The 17527-nt window shown below is 37.7% G+C and overlaps 2 protein-coding genes across 9 annotated transcripts in view; one reads left to right on the forward strand and one right to left on the reverse strand.

Moving 5' to 3' along the window:
• Positions 1 to 2188, forward strand: part of GRIP1 (glutamate receptor interacting protein 1) — a 323893-nt gene extending 321705 nt beyond the window's left edge. For all 7 annotated transcript variants that reach the window (XM_017822141.1, XM_017822142.1, XM_017822136.1 and 4 more), the window contains one exon: positions 406 to 2188. In XM_017822141.1, the coding sequence (XP_017677630.1) occupies positions 406 to 639 (234 nt within the window). In that variant the 3' untranslated portion in view covers positions 640 to 2188. The remainder of the gene's footprint in view (positions 1 to 405) is intronic.
• A 30-nt stretch (positions 2189 to 2218) lies between these two features.
• Positions 2219 to 17487, reverse strand: HELB (DNA helicase B). 2 transcript variants are annotated; one of them, XM_017822148.1, is made up of 13 exons: positions 17306 to 17487; positions 15714 to 16088; positions 13702 to 13928; positions 11533 to 12408; positions 10304 to 10475; positions 9471 to 9612; positions 8384 to 8514; positions 7288 to 7372; positions 5772 to 5831; positions 5024 to 5228; positions 4329 to 4463; positions 3686 to 4126; positions 2219 to 3195 (listed from the first exon to the last, which is right to left on the reverse strand). In XM_017822148.1, exons 1-13 carry the CDS (start codon positions 17355 to 17357, stop codon positions 3106 to 3108), a joined length of 2991 nt encoding a protein of 996 aa, XP_017677637.1. In that variant the 5' UTR covers positions 17358 to 17487; the 3' UTR covers positions 2219 to 3105. The 2 variants fall into 2 exon arrangements, with proteins under 2 accessions (XP_017677637.1, XP_017677638.1); XM_017822149.1 differs by lacking the exon at positions 17306 to 17487 and having other exon boundaries at positions 15916 to 16000.
• Between the last annotated feature and the right edge of the window lie 40 nt (positions 17488 to 17527).

Here is a 17527-nt window from a genome sequence, read left to right on the forward strand (position 1 = left end):
AATAAAATATTTTATATAAATTTATATATATTAAGTAAAACCAGAGAAGACCTGAACTGAATTGAAATTTTAGACATGCTCTATTGCATTTAAATTGATGAACACCATGAAGGACAGAAAACTATGGGCTGTTAAATGTCATTTATGGAGTGGGCATTGTGACAGCTGCCAACAGCTAGCACCAGTGTAAATATCCCTACTTCAGCTACATTCTGTTTAAAGAGTGAGTAGAAAACTTAACTGATGTCTTCAGACGAGACATCACGGTAAACAGCCTTGTACTGGGCGATTCTCTACCTGGAATAATTAAATCAGTCTCCATAGTCTCAAGGATAAATCTGTTTCTCTTGTAATCTCTTTCTTTTTCCTAGAATGGTAACAAAAATCAATCTTCTCATCATTCAGGTAAACCATGTTCGCACCAGAGACTTTGACTGCTGTCTAGTTGTGCCCCTCATCGCAGAATCTGGCAACAAGCTGGAACTGGTTATTAGCAGAAACCCACTGGCATCTCAGAAAGGAAGCTCAGAACATCCTTCAGCGAGTGGGGAATGGGGTGACCCAAATAACGCCTTCCTTCAGCAGAGCGGACACACTCATGTTAATACAGAGACACGGGATCCTACAAATACATTATAGCAGAAAACCATTGCAGTGGGACATTGGGTAACAAAAGACAATTATGGTGCTAAATCCATTTAAGATTTCTCTCAGATTGAGGCTTAGATGCTGTATAGCACTGAAAAGCACAGGAGGTCAGTCTGTCTGTCTCAAAGCTTCTATTAATCCATGGTTACTTTTGAAATAGTTTAATTCTTCATTAAGTCAAGTCATTCCATTCTAAACAATCTAGCATTAGTAACAGTAAGAAAAATCATAAGGGCCTTTTTTTTCCCCCCAAATAAGAAACTGGGGAGACGTTTTAAACATGATCTAAATGTACCTCTTCCTTCAGCAGCAGCAGCTGTTTGAGGGAAGAGCATGGAGTTAACCTCTGCTAACAAACAGTGGTGTCCAGGTTACATTGTTTTTAAAAAACATTTTATCAGAAAGGTGCTGCTATATGATGGACAAGACAGAGTGGTTTACTGCACTGGGTTTTCTTGTGAAATGGCAAGAAGGGTGCACTTATCAGACAAAGCAAGGCTTAGATGTTTTAACTAAATGCTTGCAGGAAGCTGCAGTTTGCAGTGAACGTTACTCCCCCATTTCGGTAAACATTGTTAGAACCTATGTTATTCCCTATGCAATGAAGTATTTAATGGTATGTCTTGCAACCCGTGGGGATTTTTAAGCAGAGACTTTTTTAGTCGGATAAAACCTCTGAAGGAGGATTACTGAAAAGAGTAAAACTGAAATAAGTTCAGACAAATTAGAAAGGTTTTTAAAAGAAAATGGTGTTTTTTAAACAATGTCCGTGGAGATTGATATGAAAGCTCTTTAATGATCCATAAACCTGTAAACTTGTACTGTCACGCGTAAGCTTTTTAAGTCAAACAATTTCTTGAAGGGACAAAGGTCCTATTTAATATGCTTTGTTTTCAGCCTTCTTTATGATAAACATTACCCTCTGCAACGCATTTTTAGAATTTAAAATTGTAAATATATTTTACAAACACATCACACAAATTCTCTCCTCTCCCCTCTCCCCCCAAGCAATAAGATACTGCCAGTTGCTCTATATTCTCACCAGCAGCTGCTTTGGTTTATTCTGGTATTCAAGTTGTTATTAGTAATTATTGTTATTGGTGAATATAAAGATACTGGATTTGTACATTTGTAGAGTCTCCATATCTAAGCAATCACCTTACAGAGTTGTTTCTGGTCAATTTAAACTGTTTAACTGTATCCCTGTTACTATTTCCAATACATGAACAAGCTCACCTGCCCTGCACACACAAGTATCTCCAATTTCTATTTCAGCACTGCCAGAAAAGGTCAGAATGACATTTAAGGCTGAATCATGTAAAAAAACCACAAACAAAACAAAGTTCATGAGTCACTTAAATATGTATTTTTATCTGTAACAAATAAGTATTAAACTGTAAAGTATTTTTGTACAAATTTAATACTTTAATAGCATGATATTTATCGTCTATGTTATGTTTTTTGAAATTCAAACTGTTGCAAATATTTGTATGGAAAAACTGTAAAAATTGAAATAAACAGTGATTTAAAGACATTAAAACTGAGGTATTATTTTTCTGCTTTATATTTTTTCCACATTATTTTTTCACAGTTTTAGCAAAAATACCATGTTTATACTTACTTACACCATGTAGTATACTTTTCCCTACTCTATGTGAAAAAAAAAAAAAAAAAGTTAAAGGTAAGACACATTTTAGTACAATGTGTCTGATGTTTTGGTTTAACATTCAACTTACTAATCTCAAAATTACAATGCAGCAGGTCACACAGTACACAAGAAAAAGTTGAAATTGGAATGTTATTTGGACTCTGACTTGGAATTTTTCTTCTCTTACAGATCATCATCAGCATATAACTATTAGCTAAAGCAGCAATAGCAAGTTCTACATCTCTTTCAAGTACAAAGTGGGGAAAATTTTCTGTCACTGACTGCAACTTTCTTGTTCTATTTATAACAAGATTAAAAGCCATAATTCATCAAAGCTTCATGCCCATAAATCTAACACATTAGAAAAACCTAAAGTCCCCTTTGTAAACTGGTTTTTTTACTCAAGAGCAAACTACAAGTTTTGGCACATGAGTAAGAGCGTCTTATCAATGCTGTAGCATTAGGAGATGGATAAATCTTGCTATGGAAAGCTTGGGGTCTTTAAATCAAAATACATCCTCATGTATTTTTCACGGGAACATCTGAATCCTGTAAGACCTGTAAGTTCATTCTTCACCAAAACAGAAGAATTATGTGATTTTTTTGATGACCAGTACACCAATGAATATACTAAAAATGGATCACTGAAAATGTAAAAGACGCAGTGTAAAATGAGCTGTTCTTCACAGAATATGCAAAAACAGGAAACCCTTTGAAAAGTAGCAGCATATTCAGCTTCTCAGTTCCAAAAATCTTGAACAGAACATGTTCAATGAAGATTCATAACGAGGACAGTTAATAATTGTTTGTTAGCTTTTGAAAAGCTTCCTAGGAGCTGGTTGTCCCAAAGTTAGATTCCTAAGTCTAGAAGATCCAAGTGGAGATTCTGCTACTGTTGTCTGTCAGAACAAAACAAAAGTGTTATCCAAGTTTGAACCAGACCTAAAATATATTAGCATCTGCAAAAAAAGCTCTATGACAGAGCTCAGAAATTAGATGTAATGAAAAAAAAGCATCTGTTAAGTAGGTTTGATTGTATAAAAATCAACTTCAATGATTATATTTTTTATATATCTTTCACAGCAGGTCACGTAACTACTGACATCTGTGCACAAAGAATAAGCTAATATAGACTAAGCTGGCCAATGGATCACTCAAGTGAGTAAAAAGATGTATAAATTTACCACTATTGACATTGTAACTTATTTTTCCATGTTAGTCATATTACTCTGGGAAGAGATATGCCAAATTTGACTGCTTCACCAATTACTGATCATCTTGAAAATTATTAAATAAATAAGGGTAAAACAATCATACCAGTACCAGGTGACTTGTGGTGGTAAGAGTGCAAAAGTTTGTTCTAAACTTCCTCAGTAAGGAGATACTTACAGGGGGTATTTTTGTAGCATCTTCAGCTGCAAGGGTTTGGTGTCTTTTATAAGGACTTTGCTGCAAACTGCCTGTCTGCTCTTTATTGAGAACCGATGACCATTCCTGTTTCATGAGGTCACTCTGAGGTTCAGGTGGGTCAGGAGCACCTTGAGTTGCAGAAACAGAGCAAGTCGCGAGCTCCTGATGTTGCCGGCACTTCATGAGGGGAGAGGACATTTGTTTGGGACAGTTGCTTGTTTCTGAAATTGCCTCTCTCAAAAATCTCTGTAAGCGAGTTTTTCTGGGCACGTTCTTGTTAGTGACTGCTCTCCGGAGGTGCAGCTCTTCAGCCACAACATAGACACGGCAGCGTCCCCTGGTCACGGCAGTGTACACGTGCTGCCAGTGCTGACGGCCAGGATTGCCAACCACGTACACAACAGTTTTTTCCTCGGAACCCTGAAACATGTTTAAGAATGCCATTTCAAAGCAAGATCTCCGGTAAATAGTTTTTAAAAAAAGAAGACAGAAGAACGAGGAAGTTGGAGACAACTGTGGACACTCTTTCAAGAATATTTTCTATCCTGCATTCAAGGAATTGTGGTTTCAGAAAAGTTTCTGACTCACATGAAAATACAGCTCAGAGCTGCTATGTTCTTACCTGAAATGTGTGAATAGTTCTGGCCCATGCATGTTTTATGTGACATAGCTTCTTCAGTGCCTTATACTTCACAGTGAACATGGAGCCGTACGTGCTGCTGATGGTCAGTAAGCGCTGTTTATCAATTTCTACATCCTAGAGAAATAACACAATACTTAGCAGGGAGCTTGTACTGAGTGCATCCCTATTCTTTTACTGACCATCTTCAAGGAAAATAGTTTCATTGTACAGGGCCTACCCTAACTACTGATAATTTCAGTGGCCCCTCTGCTCTACTCCCTGAAGCCACCAAAAAATACAGTTTTTTACTGCTGTATGTTTAGGTTAGCTTAGTTTTCTGCCAGGGAGAGCTCCAGCTGTAACATTAGCCTTATTCTTTACTTAAGACTCTGTTTCTGCCTATATACAAAATTATCCTTTTCAGTTACAATATGTTTGAGTATTTACAGACTGTATTTACACTGAACACAAGCAGACCAACTGAAACACATTTTACAAGAAAGCCCAGGGTTGGGTTTTTTTAAATTCTCTATTGTAGCTTGCCTCTTGCCTTTCATGTGATAGTTTAGCAGAACTAAGTATGTGCTACAGACTAAACTTGTAAAGAGTGAATTTTTTGGTTCTGGGGATTCAACAAGGACCGAATCAGTTACCACCAGGGGTTTTTTGTGCAAGTTCTTGCAGCAAAGACTTACCCCTGTTATGAAAAATATATCTCCATTGCACAGTCGTTTGCCCTCCTCAGCAGCCTCTGTAGTGAGGGTGGTTTCTCCATTTCTATATTCATGGCCATTAGAACCATCTCTGAAACCACAGCCTGGCAAGAGATCCCTGAGATACGTATTCCGTGTGCAGGAAATCTTGTCCCCAGTTTGAAATAAAAGTCGGTTTTTATGGTTTCTAGGTCAGAGAAAGAAAAAGCAAGAAATGTATTCACAAAGTATGCATTTACCATCTCTCAGTATTTTTCCTCTTCACTTGGCCCAGATTAAAAACCTTAATAATATTCAAAACAGTTAAGATAACACACATTTATTTCTTGAACTTTTGTAAAACCTTTTGGTAAAAAACAGTAATATAGAGTAGCTCAAAAATCTTGCTTCCAAAACTATTTCAGAATCCATCTAGCAATCATACAGGGGCAAAAAATAATTAACCTTGAGAGGTTTTTTCACATTGCTTTTATGTCAGTTTTGAACATTCAACAGTAACTTAAAATCCTGGAATTCACATAATGACAATTTAAATGAAAGGCAATTTATCACTGTTGACAGTCCAGACTGAGACTGAAGAAAGTTTATGTTATAAATTGTTTATATAATAATCAGATCTAGATGAAACATTGAAAGTTGTATAATCTTATTTTAGGGTTTTGATCTGGCTATAATACTTTCAAAAACAAAGTGAGATTGTTCACAGGGAAAACGCAAAATACTGGCTTACCTGGTTAAATGATTTGAATAGTGTTGGCAACAAAGTTCATTTATTAGATTGCAATCTTGCCTAGATCATAAAAAACAAGAACATGAACAAAGTCATGATGTACAAAACATACAATTACAGGCAATGTCACATTAGCATTGATATATAAATAATGGAAAAAGCCCTTTTTAGCTTTGATGATCTTCCACTAACAATTAAAAAAATTGCGGATTCGGAATTTAGAAGACAGAGCAGTAAAGAAACAGTTTTGTCTAAATACCACAGAAAGTGAGGCAAGGATGTTTGCACTGCATACCTAGATTAGCTAGATTTGTTTTTAAGATAAAGAAGAAAACTAAAGAAAAAATAAGGCCTGGACAGATTATTTTCTGCATATGAATATATTAAAAATAGCCAGAAGATTTATTAGCGTTTTAAAGACCTGGGATTTTAACTTTTTAATGCAGATTAAGTACCTATAAATATATTCCAGATTAATCTTATATGAAAATCACTAATAACAATATTGTACCTGGATGCAGATTGGAGAAATACAATTGATGTTGGAGTTACTCAGCGTCCACAACAAACAGGTGAACTAGCTAAAATTTATAAATCGCTTATTTGCACACTGGTAATCTGGAAATAGTGGGTGTTTTTTAATTACTGAGAAAAGGTTCTTCACAAATAAAAGTGGAAGAGTTTTTTCTTAAGTACCCTTCTGTGCAGAACTGCAAGTTTATGGACTATTGGTACTACTGCACATGATATTTATCCCTTCAGTGTTTCTGTGAAGCCATCCATACTATTCATGCTCCTGTGATTACTAAACTTTCCAATCTTTCCTCAATGCGTGTTAGAGCCCTACATCCCACACCTTTTTAATTGATGAGTATTGTGCTTCCAAATTAACTAAACTGTAGGCCTGTCACTGCAGAGCAGAAGCACTGATGCCCATCAGATTATATGACTAAATCTGACCCTTGACACACGGTCAAAACGCCAGTATCTTCTGTTACGTGGTCAATTCCCACTTGTGACAGAAGGCTGTAGAGAGAGTGGGTTATACACTCCACCACACAGCCTGGAATTCACATCTGCCACACTTGGATACATTTGAATACACGTATTTCTTTGTATCTTGTGGGTTCCTCCTACAGTCAAGCTCTCGCCTTCTGTTTCTGAAGAACACAGAACTCTTCACAAACACCAGAGCACAGGCTCTCACAATCTACTACAAAAAATGACCACTTAAGTCCATCCTTTGCTGCTTTAACATAAACCATACAGATGAACGTGAGCACAAAGGCAGAATTTATGGTGAAAAATAACATTAAAAAGAGAGAAAAATGAAGCAATTCTTCGTGGATAGACAGCAGGCAAACGGAAGGTATGGGGAGAGACATCGAGCCCGTTTGTTCTCTCTAGTAATTTTATGATATTGCCACTAGTCTCTCCAACTCAACACACTCAGCTATTTTTTAGAGCGTGGCTGCTAGCAAGGATTTGTTCAATGTCTGCTTGCATACTCCATTACCTTCTGAAAGCAATAAATTGTGATTGTTTGGCATCTTCCAATCCTGGTCCTTTTTTAAGCAAAGTCTTAATGGCAGTTTGCAAATCTGTTTTAAAAGACATAAAAGGTAAGGCATAAAAACGTGCAGAACAATTTAAGAAAGAAAAATATAATTTAATATTAAATTGCCTTTGCTTCAATGACATTTCAAGTTCTTTAAAACAACAAAAACCAAAAAACAAGCAAACAAAAAGCCACACAGAACCACACACTCCACAAAAAACCAAAACCACACCATAAAACACCCACATATATATTCTCCCAAAAAAGCATCATGCAGTTAACTCACTTTTAAAATCTGAGAAACAAGAGTGATATGGAAGGAGACAAATTCTTATTTCTATGTTAAACAACGGCTGCATAGAACACATTTCATGCAAAATAAGGTTTTGATATAGCACATTAAAGAGGTAAAGATCAAATATTTTCAAGCCACAGACCTATACACTTAGATTCACAGAAGAAATCTACTTTAGGTATTCTGTTTGCTACGAACATGTTATGACAGTATGATAAGGCGATAAATGTTTGCACTGTTTTTTTCCTCATCCCCCTTGAAGCTTTTTGATGCAAATAAAATAGAGGCCACTCAATCCACCTGTACCAAATAGGTGCGAAAAAAACCCAATAAACAATGGTCCTAGCCCTGACCCCAAAACATTTTAAAAGAAATACTGGTATCCGGGAGGATATTCCTGTCCAGCATATCAACCTGTTACAGTTGCTGTTTACTCAAATGATTCACCACTGAACCATTTGATATGTTAAGGTTTGACAGCTCCAGCTACGACTAAAAGACAATCCCATTTGATTACACTGGTGGAAGTTACACTTCAAAATGTAACTGGTGAGCTGGAGCTCTACAGCCTATTCTCTGCATTTATGGATTTTGCTGGGTGCACTTACAGAAGGCAGAAGATAAAACTATGAATGTAGCATTTAAATTTATCCCATAAAAAAACCCAGCCTAAAATCTTCCCAAAATTTTAGTTCCGGACAACAGTCTATGCTTTACCAAAGGGAAAATCAAGATCAAAAACTGACTGTACACACATACTGTCACAATTCCCACCAGCAGGCAAAGCAATAAGAATAAATTTCTTCTCCGGGCTTAGAATTGTCATTTCCTCATTCCAGGCAGAAACTTGCAGCACCTCATCAAATTCAGGCAGCTGCCGGTGAGAGATTCTTGACCAGAGCAGTGGAGGGAAAACAGAAAAGTTATTTCCAGCTAAAGGATTCCAGTGTATCATCATCTGCATCAGCCTGAAGTTCGCCACTAATAAATTTTTTGTCATCGACACTACATGCACCAAAAATTTATTCCTCTGAACATAACTTAATTTCACGTTAAAAAAGTTGGTGATTTATTCTCTAGATCCCCCAGCACTGCAGCAGATATTTAGTATTACCCATAGAGTTCCCATGGGAGCCGAATGGAGTAAAACAGAAGTGTTACCAAAAAAATAAGTGAAAATGTTTGTAAAACACTCAGTAGTTCTGAACATCTTGCAAATGTTCAGAATATTCTCAAACCATCAAAAGCTCTTGGACACTTGAACCTAGATTTTGTTATCTGAGCTTTAAAAAAGAAATCATGTACTGACAGGAAATAGAACTATTTCCAGAACAAAAGTAATACAAATGTTGGAAACATTTAGAGTCTCTAGGTATTAATACAGAAAGATATAAAAAGAAACTATGCTGCAATGGCCCTTGACATCTAACCTCTCAAAGCAATAGTCTGTTTTAGCTGTTGTCACACTTATTAGCAATGTCTTTAAAACTTCCTTTAGAGAGAAGCAATTTTAAGCCATTTCAAAAGGTAAAAAGTCACTTGTGCAATTACAACTCATTTGAAAACAACAGAGAGTATCTGATAGTGAAGTACCTCCTATGAAATTCAAGAGTATTCCAGCACACGTATTTTTTTTTTGTCCAGTATACATACTTCTGGAAAAATCTGTAGGGTTTTGTTGCTGTTGTTTTGGGGGGTTGTTTTTTTTAAACCAACATTACTGATTTGGACCAAAAAAAGTTAACAGAAGCGATACTACGGAGGCAAATCTGGATCACTGCTATTTTGCAGGTAAAAGGCCAGGCCTACTACAAGAATGCTACATACATACATAAGGATATCCTACCTTGATGCATTATCTACAATTAGCTGTGACTCAGCTCTGTGGTTTGTTCGCAGTTGTACAGAAAAGCCTCTTGATTTTAGACCCTCAAAGAGATCAGCCAACATGTTTCCTGGGTCTATGCTTGGTAGCTGTCTAGTATCACCTAAACAGAATGCAAATTAGTGTTTGTGAGAAGGAATAACAGATCATGTGTTGCAAACGGTCTTGAAAAAAAAAATCCCTGGAATTAATAAATACTCAACTCTCAAATAATAACATACATCCTTAATACAATTCACATGAAATAACACTTTCAAGAACCTGAGACACTTAGGGAATCAGGCTGTAGCATAGTTCAAGTTTTTCATATTCCTCACTCAGTAATGCTTCACTAGCAAGTGCAAATCCCTTTGCTTGATGAACCCTGACAGTGATCACATCTTATTCAAACACATTTTGAAAGTGACATATTTAAAAAATGCCCTAAATGGCATGTCAAAAAGCAAGCCTCTGAGAAAGCATACAAATTTGACTTTATATTTCTTTGCTTTCCTTTTTGAATTAAAGCAAGATGATCCTACCATTAAGAATTGCATGAAATCTTCCTTCTAACATATGATTAATATGCTAACTGCTAAACAGAGAATGGAGATACTGATAATTTCATACTGACAGTTGGAAAACTTTCTTATCTCATCTGACCTTTACAATTACCAGAAATATCCAAGAACAGAACAATGTAACATTATGGAGTTTTTAAGAGACTCAATGAGACCAGTGGAAGCTCTGATACTTACACTGTGTATTGTGTGTTATTAAATATTGTATAATGCTAAATTTGCAGTTTCACTTACCTAGAATAATAAGTTTAGCGAGCTGAGCATGCTCACACAAGAGTTTTAAAACTAAACTAAAAATGCGTACAGGCACCAAACTTCCTTCATCCACAATCAGAACCGTAACAGCAGAAAACTTCCACGGCTGTGCCTGTTCACTCTGCCTCCACGATTTAAAACTATAGATAATCTAGAAACAAATAAGAATAAAGCAAGCTCTGACATTAATCAATTATAAACAACTGTCTTATAAAAGTAGACAGTGCAGTATCTTCTAATGTTGTATGTGGAGCTGTTATCTGAAATTCTCAACTTAAACCTGTAAAGACCCAGAAGACTCAACCATTCAGTCTTACTTTCCTCCCCAGTGAATACATTTCTAGCTGAGATTATTGACACTGACTTACACAAGAGCACAGAAATGCAGTCTTTTTTTGTTCAGCAGGAACCGTTTAAGATAAAAGGTGAGCCATTAGGTTGCTCAGTAACAGAACACCTACTACAACTTGCTGACATTAATAAATGCCCAGCATTGCATGGGGAAGGGGTACAGGAAACTACCCAGTCCCCAGAGACAAAATAAGCCAACAGTACATTTTATCTTATAATTTTTATTTATATGCATTATTCCCCACCTCCAATGTCTTTTTGGCACCTTTCACTACCTAGGACAAAAGAGACTTAAGTTTATTTACAAAGAGTTTAGTTTGCTTTCTATTTTTTTCTAAAAAAATTTCCACAATACTTGACAGTAATTAAGAAAACACTGTGCAAATGAAATTTATCTCATTATTCAATCCCAGGCTACTGATCTTTCCATGTATGTGCTGGTATCAGTATGACTGCCAGGCAACAGGATACTAGAAAACAGCTCTACCACCTAGAAAGCATTTTTGTCTTCATTAAAATGAAAATAAAAAACAAAAGTGAGAAGCTAAAAAGACCAGATGCCCGAGAGAGGCACAAGTGTGAGATGTGTATAACTACAAAAAAACCCAAAGTTACAGCAAATAATGTTTTCAAATGACTGATTTATGATTCCCCACAATGCAACACTTACTTTCAAATGCTGACAAGCTGTACCTAAGCATTATCATTAAAAACAATAAGTGACACATTTCATAAGAAAACTTCAATAACAAGCTTTTTGATTTTTTTTTTCTCAAAACAAGAATGGACAGTGCCAAAAGGTCATTCAGAACCTAACTAAAAAACCCCAAACAAACAAACAAAAAACCAAACCTTACCTGATGCAGTGTATATGCAGGAAGCTGAGTTTTTTCACTCAAAAGACTTGTCGCCCTCCCTGTAGGTGCAGTCAACAGTACATTCAAACATTTTTTTGTATGCATATTCTCTGACTCCCAGTGATGATCAAATGTATTCCATTCCTCAGATGCATCCAAGTCTTCTTCAAAGTCCTTAGAAGCAGCTTCCACTTCTTTTTCCATTTGCTTTAAATGACGAAAAAGGCAGCTAACTATTGTAGTCTTCCCACAGCCTCCTTTTCCACTTATGATTGTGACAGGATTAGAACAAATCTTTTCCACAGCAATAACCTGATCTAAGTCTGCCTCTGCTTTACTTTGGTTACCAGACATAGACTCCACTTCCTTTTCAGGAAAGTGATTTTCACCATTATGATTGTCTGGATCATTTTCCTTCAGATGTTCCATTTCATGTGCCCCGGTAATATTCATTTTGTTATCTACCGTCTCCCTTGATGTCTCAGAAATGTTAAGTATCTTTCTCACATCAGCATCCAGTTTCCATGTGTCATTTGACAGAAGGTCACCTATATACATTGCAATGTCTTTTTCAGATTTGTAAAGATCAGGCAGAAACACTAGCTTTTTTTCCCTAATCACTACCTTCTGAGCTTTCAAAAACTCAAGAGATTGCCAAACATGCTCAGTGGACATATTTTTGGATACAAAACGAGCCAATTCATCTTGATCTTCATATGTGTGTCCCATTTCTCTACACTGTTTCTTGAGTTGATCATAGAGAATTAATGCATTCTTCTGTAAGTCAGGAATCTTCCAGAGGAGATGTTCACATTGACAGAAGGCGGCCCACGTTGCCTCACAGTAAGAAAGGTTCAGTTCCTTATAGATAATCTTCTCCCAGAAAGAGTAAAAGCAAACACATATTTATTTCAGAATATATTAGCTTATTGCTAAATAACATTCCTCCTAGTAAATGCCAATTGCAATTCAGAGGGTGGAGTTTGCAAAAATGTATGTATTTGTCAAAACGTACGAGGTTACGCTTTTCAAACTACATGAAAGCAAGATATTTAAAAGTAAGCTGGAATGTAATTCCTCTCAGTCACCTTTCTGTATGAAACAGGAACTTTAAAAATAAAGACCTGACACAGAAACTGGGTATTAGGGAGAACTCGTGCCCACCTCATTGCACAATTTCAAGTAAAGGTACACACACTGTAGACACACAGCACAGGAAAGGCATTAGCCAGAATACCAATTCTGAACATGCTTCTTCAAGAAATACACAATCTTAAAGACACTAGCACAAAATAGTGCAAAACTGAGATGTGCAAAACAGATTAACTATTGAGGGCAAGAAAAATTAATTGCTTTTGCTCAGTCTTAAGAGAAAAAGCTAAAGAGTGTCTTCAAGCAACAAAGAAATTGCAGTCAGAACGCAGGTCCTTGGTACAAGAAGCAAGAGAGCAACAAGTCCATACTGCATCAAGAAATAGTCAAACTGAACATGAGGAAAATCCTCTTAAAGGAAAGGATTTGAAATACTGGAATATATTGGCTACACTGCTGAATCTCTGAAATCAGAAGCAGAGGGATAACCAACCATATTTGTGAACTATTAAGCAGCAGTTCCCAACCAAAGTACGGGAGCGCTAAGGTGAGGTGCAACAGCAAAGCTGCACAGCAAGCCCAGTAAAGGAGAATGAAGGTAAACAACCACTGCAAATTCCATTATAAAAAACAAATCACTGGACCAGATAACCTCTTAACAAGAAATTTATCTACCTTACTATGAAAGCATAGATACAGTTCTACATATTAGGAACAGAAAACCTCATTTACTGGTATAAAACTGAAGGGGACAAACGAGGATTTTTAATTAGCTTTCTTACTTTTGGTCCAATTACCTCAAGTATTTAATTTTCTGTTCCTTGTAAAAAATAGTAAACAAGTGGTTGTAACAAACCCACTTCTAAAAATCTTCTGAGATTAATTTATTGTAGACCAACTGGAAAAATAAAACCCTTTGCTAAAACTGAGTCCAGTACATCATCCATTTCCAAATGAACTATGCTTAGGCCCTAAAAATGCCCATTTGATAAACTGAACATAACTAAAATAGCACTGTAGTCTAACGAAGCTCAAATGTAACAAAACCCTATTTTTACCCTACCTAAAATTACTTACCCTGCTGAATCCAAGTTTCCATGGCTCATTCTTTAATATCTCCTCCAATTTTGTTAGCATCTTGTCTTGAAAATCCACCTTCTCACCATTTGCATCATTGCTTTCTTCAGTCTCTCTTTGCCAATCCACCATATCCAACAGACAGCAAAAATGGCATGGCAGAAGAACTGGCAAGAACTCCAGTATCCTCGGAAAAGCCAGAGCTACCAATACTGCCTTCCCTGCAACTACATTCATCATAAACAAAGTATCATGCAATATACACACATATTTGTAAAGGCAATGTAAACCTACTATGGCTTTCATCCTTCTGCCTCCCCTAGATCCAAAACATCTCAAATTTCTTCCAGTTTCTTACTCATTGCAATTCTTTTTAAATTATTTTAAAGTTTGTTTTCCCTGAACTGCCTTGGGAAAAAAACAATGTAAACAGATGACATGCCTCTAAATGTACTCTCTTGGAAAATATGTATTATGCAGAAAGGTAAAGATAAAACCTTTTCCCTTTTAAGCAAGTACTTAATTTACACATAGAGAATCAATATACACTATTTCCACACAAAAAAAATACCACGAAGGCTTGAAGAACAAACTGCTCAAGCCCATAACAATTAATGGCAACCAAAAAAATTCACAATAGCAGAAGGAGCAAGGAGGGAGAGAGGGGGGCATACATAGCCTAATGATAGAGAAAGAAGAAAATTTGAAATGTAGTAAAGTAACTTAGATACTAGGAAAAATCCCCAGCTACAAGAACAGTGAACAGAGTGCAGTCTCTACACCTGATGATTCATGAACACACTGGACAAACCTCAATGAAAAGCAATCCATATATCCCATTAAAACTCTCACAGCAAACCAGATCTGTGTTTCTACCACTACTGATTCCCACCCCTTTGTGGTCATGAAGATTTGAAATCCATAAACTAGAGTTAAGAACTTTGCCACCATTACAAAAACAGAACAAAAAGCCTAAAAGTCTGTAGAACTCTGAAAATTTTCCTCTCCTTACACATGGGATTTGGAGTAAAGTCAGCTCAAGCCTAGCAGAGGCTCTCAACTCTCCTGTTATACATGATTTGACATCCAAAAGAGTTACCTCTGACACTGTCCAGTGAGCCAGGTACTGGAAGACTTCATTCACTTACATGCAACAGCAGATAGATCCAATCTGCCTGAGCAGGTTACAGACACACATCATTGGAGCAAAACAAGAGAGCTAATGCTGAAGGCACACCTCAGACATCTTGTCTTTCCCTCTATTTTAAAGTTTTGCTTCAGACCAGCTGTAGTCTGGTTTCACAGACTGAACGCATGTTAGGGATTGGAGTACCTTAGGCATGCAACTGGAACACATTGTTTGGGTTTCATCCAGTAGGAATATAGTCAGTACTCTCAGAGACTGCATCACAATGGGGACAAGAGGGATGTCTGCTTCAAAAGCACACTCCTGATCGAATCTCTAAAACTCATGTAGGCACACCAGTGCAGCCCACAACACGATCCTCAGCAGTCCTGAACTATCTCCATGTGGGGACACTCCTGTTTCCACATTCTGTTCATGGCCATACCAATCTGCTGACAGGCAGGATTCAAATACACTTAGACAGACTATTTAGTATTGATTTAGACTACACTGAACTCCTTCACTGTTCCCCTGTACTACAAAGAAGCAGGCATACTATTTCTGAACACGTATTTGTCCTAAAAAGCCATACCACCATGTGTAGGTAGCACTAAACCCATTTTTCAACACTTCCAGGGGTGGAGCATCCCTAGCACAGACAATTCTACTTAGTAAGCCTACAGAATTTAGGAAAGTCCTTCTGTATACCTATCTTTAATCGGTCAGCTGTCCCAGTGTGAGGAAATATTTTTAAAAAAAAAGAATCACTGCATGTTCAAAATTCAGTTGAATATACATTTGATATGAAGACATGTTAGCTTGAACACAGTATCTGAAACAACTCCTTAGCTTATAAAACAATCAAACTAGCACAGGATATACCTACTTGATTTTGAAACATAGTAGAAGATGTCATAATCCTTGGTATCTCTTTGGCTCCTCCCTGGAGGTACCTGTGAAACTTGGAACTGTTTTAGCTTTTCTTCAAGATTTTTAAAATTCAGCATAGACTCCGTAGGAAGCCAAGTAAAAAATTTTTCTTTAAAACACTCAGGAACACCACATTCCTCAAGAAAGAGTGAAAATACTTGTCGGTTGTTTTCTTCTATATCAGTCCGCAGAAAATATGATGGATATCCTCGCACGAAGTACTTAGACCCAATTTTTTTAGCTTTAACATTAACCTTCCACCAAGGGCCAACTAATGGAAAACGTCCAACTACTTCATACTCCTTCTTGGTGCCATCTTCCTGTATAACAACTGAATCATTAAAAAGAAAATAAGCCCATTGTCAATTGACAGTCATAAAGATTAAAAGTTTGGGTTGATTAAAAGAGTTTTGTTCTAAGCTCACTTTTGTCTTTTCTATAAGTTGCGGTAGTAAAAGTAAAGTTTCATAAACTCCTGATGTCAGTCTCTCCACTAGTATTTAAAAACAAAAGTGAAACCAACCTCAGAAACAAGCACTAAATTGCTTCTCTAAGCATCAGAAATAAATCTTGTGTATGAATTTATTAAGCCAATTAAACACATATGGTTTAATATTACGGTTTACTATTTATGCCAAGACAAGTTTACAATTCAATTTTAAACAGTTTTGTCACAAAATATTCCATCACAATCCCTGCATGTTCTTCGGATACAATTGCATAACAAATACTTTCTGGAACTGAAACCACCAAGATTATAAGCAATTAATATAATAAACCCTTAAGATTTCGTATGACATGGTTTGTCTCCTCTTTTCCTCAAAAAACAATAACACACCACTCCTCAATCCACGACTGGGGACTAACTGCTATGACTAGAACAAAGTGGGCACCTACATTTAGCACGACCTCTTCCTCACCACACCAGAGTGGCTCTTAGGTTTGTAACAACTTATTTATTTCTCCCTTCTTACCTAGTTCAATTCAGCCATTTTAAAAAGAATTTTGAGGATAAAGTATTCTTGTTAGGAAGAAGTTGCTCCAACTTCACCTGCTTTTCTAAGTCAGAAATCATTAACGTCAAGTATCAACACTCATATACCATTAAAAAAATTGCGGTTTTTTTGTGTGAAGTTACTTTAAATAGAAAAAAATTTATATTGTCTCACTGTTGCAGTACTGTGCCCGTAGAAAAGCAGAGATTACACTCCTCTTCTACTACACATGTAAGGTTTACCACCTACTTCGGTTCGCTGTCCCTTTACTTGTAATCGATTCAGCGATCGGGGGAAGGAGCGAGCTGCGATCTGCCCTACCCTGGAGGGACGGTGTGTTTGCCCAGGTGCGGAGCGGGGGCCGCCGGGCCGAACGCGCCTCCCCTCAGCCCCACCGCCATTCCCGCACAGCCGGCTCCAGCCCGCTCCTTTCCAACGCCGCGCCCCGCGCCGAGCCCAGACCCGCGGGCCGGGAGGGCACAGAAGGGCGCAGAGGGGCACCGAAACCCGCCCGCCCTCCCGCCCGGCCCCGCTCCGCTTCGCAGCCCCTCACCAGCGCGGCGCGGGGGCAGCGCAGCCGCCAGCTCCCGCCCGGCAGCCTCCATGAGCGCATCCTCCGCCAAGTGCAGCTCCTTCTCGAATTCCTCCTCGCTCTCCTCCTCCGAGTCTGCCGCCCACCGCGGCGGCAGCAGCCCCCCCCGCAGATCCACCACCTCTCCCCGCTCCCTGCGTGACTCCGCCATCGTTCCCGCGCCTTCCCGCCCCGGGATCCCTC

Source organism: Lepidothrix coronata, unplaced genomic scaffold (genome assembly GCF_001604755.1).
Source record: "Lepidothrix coronata isolate B3197 unplaced genomic scaffold, Lepidothrix_coronata-1.0 Scaffold95, whole genome shotgun sequence".
Lineage (NCBI taxonomy): Eukaryota > Metazoa > Chordata > Aves > Passeriformes > Pipridae > Lepidothrix > Lepidothrix coronata.

What these genes read in the sequence shown, in the direction of transcription:
- HELB (XM_017822148.1), bottom strand. Translation starts at nt 17,357, where the DNA reads ATGGAGGCTGCCGGGCGGGAGCTGGCGGCTGCGCTGCCCCCGCGCCGC. An exon ending in GGAAACTTGGATTCAGCAGG is followed by an intron (nt 12,409 to 13,701) that starts GTAAGTAATTTT and finishes TCTTTCTGGGAG; the next exon opens with AAGATTATCTATAAGGAACT. An exon ending in TGCTGGTGGGAATTGTGACA is followed by an intron (nt 7,373 to 8,383) that starts GTATGTGTGTAC and finishes CTTTTAAAACAG; the next exon opens with ATTTGCAAACTGCCATTAAG.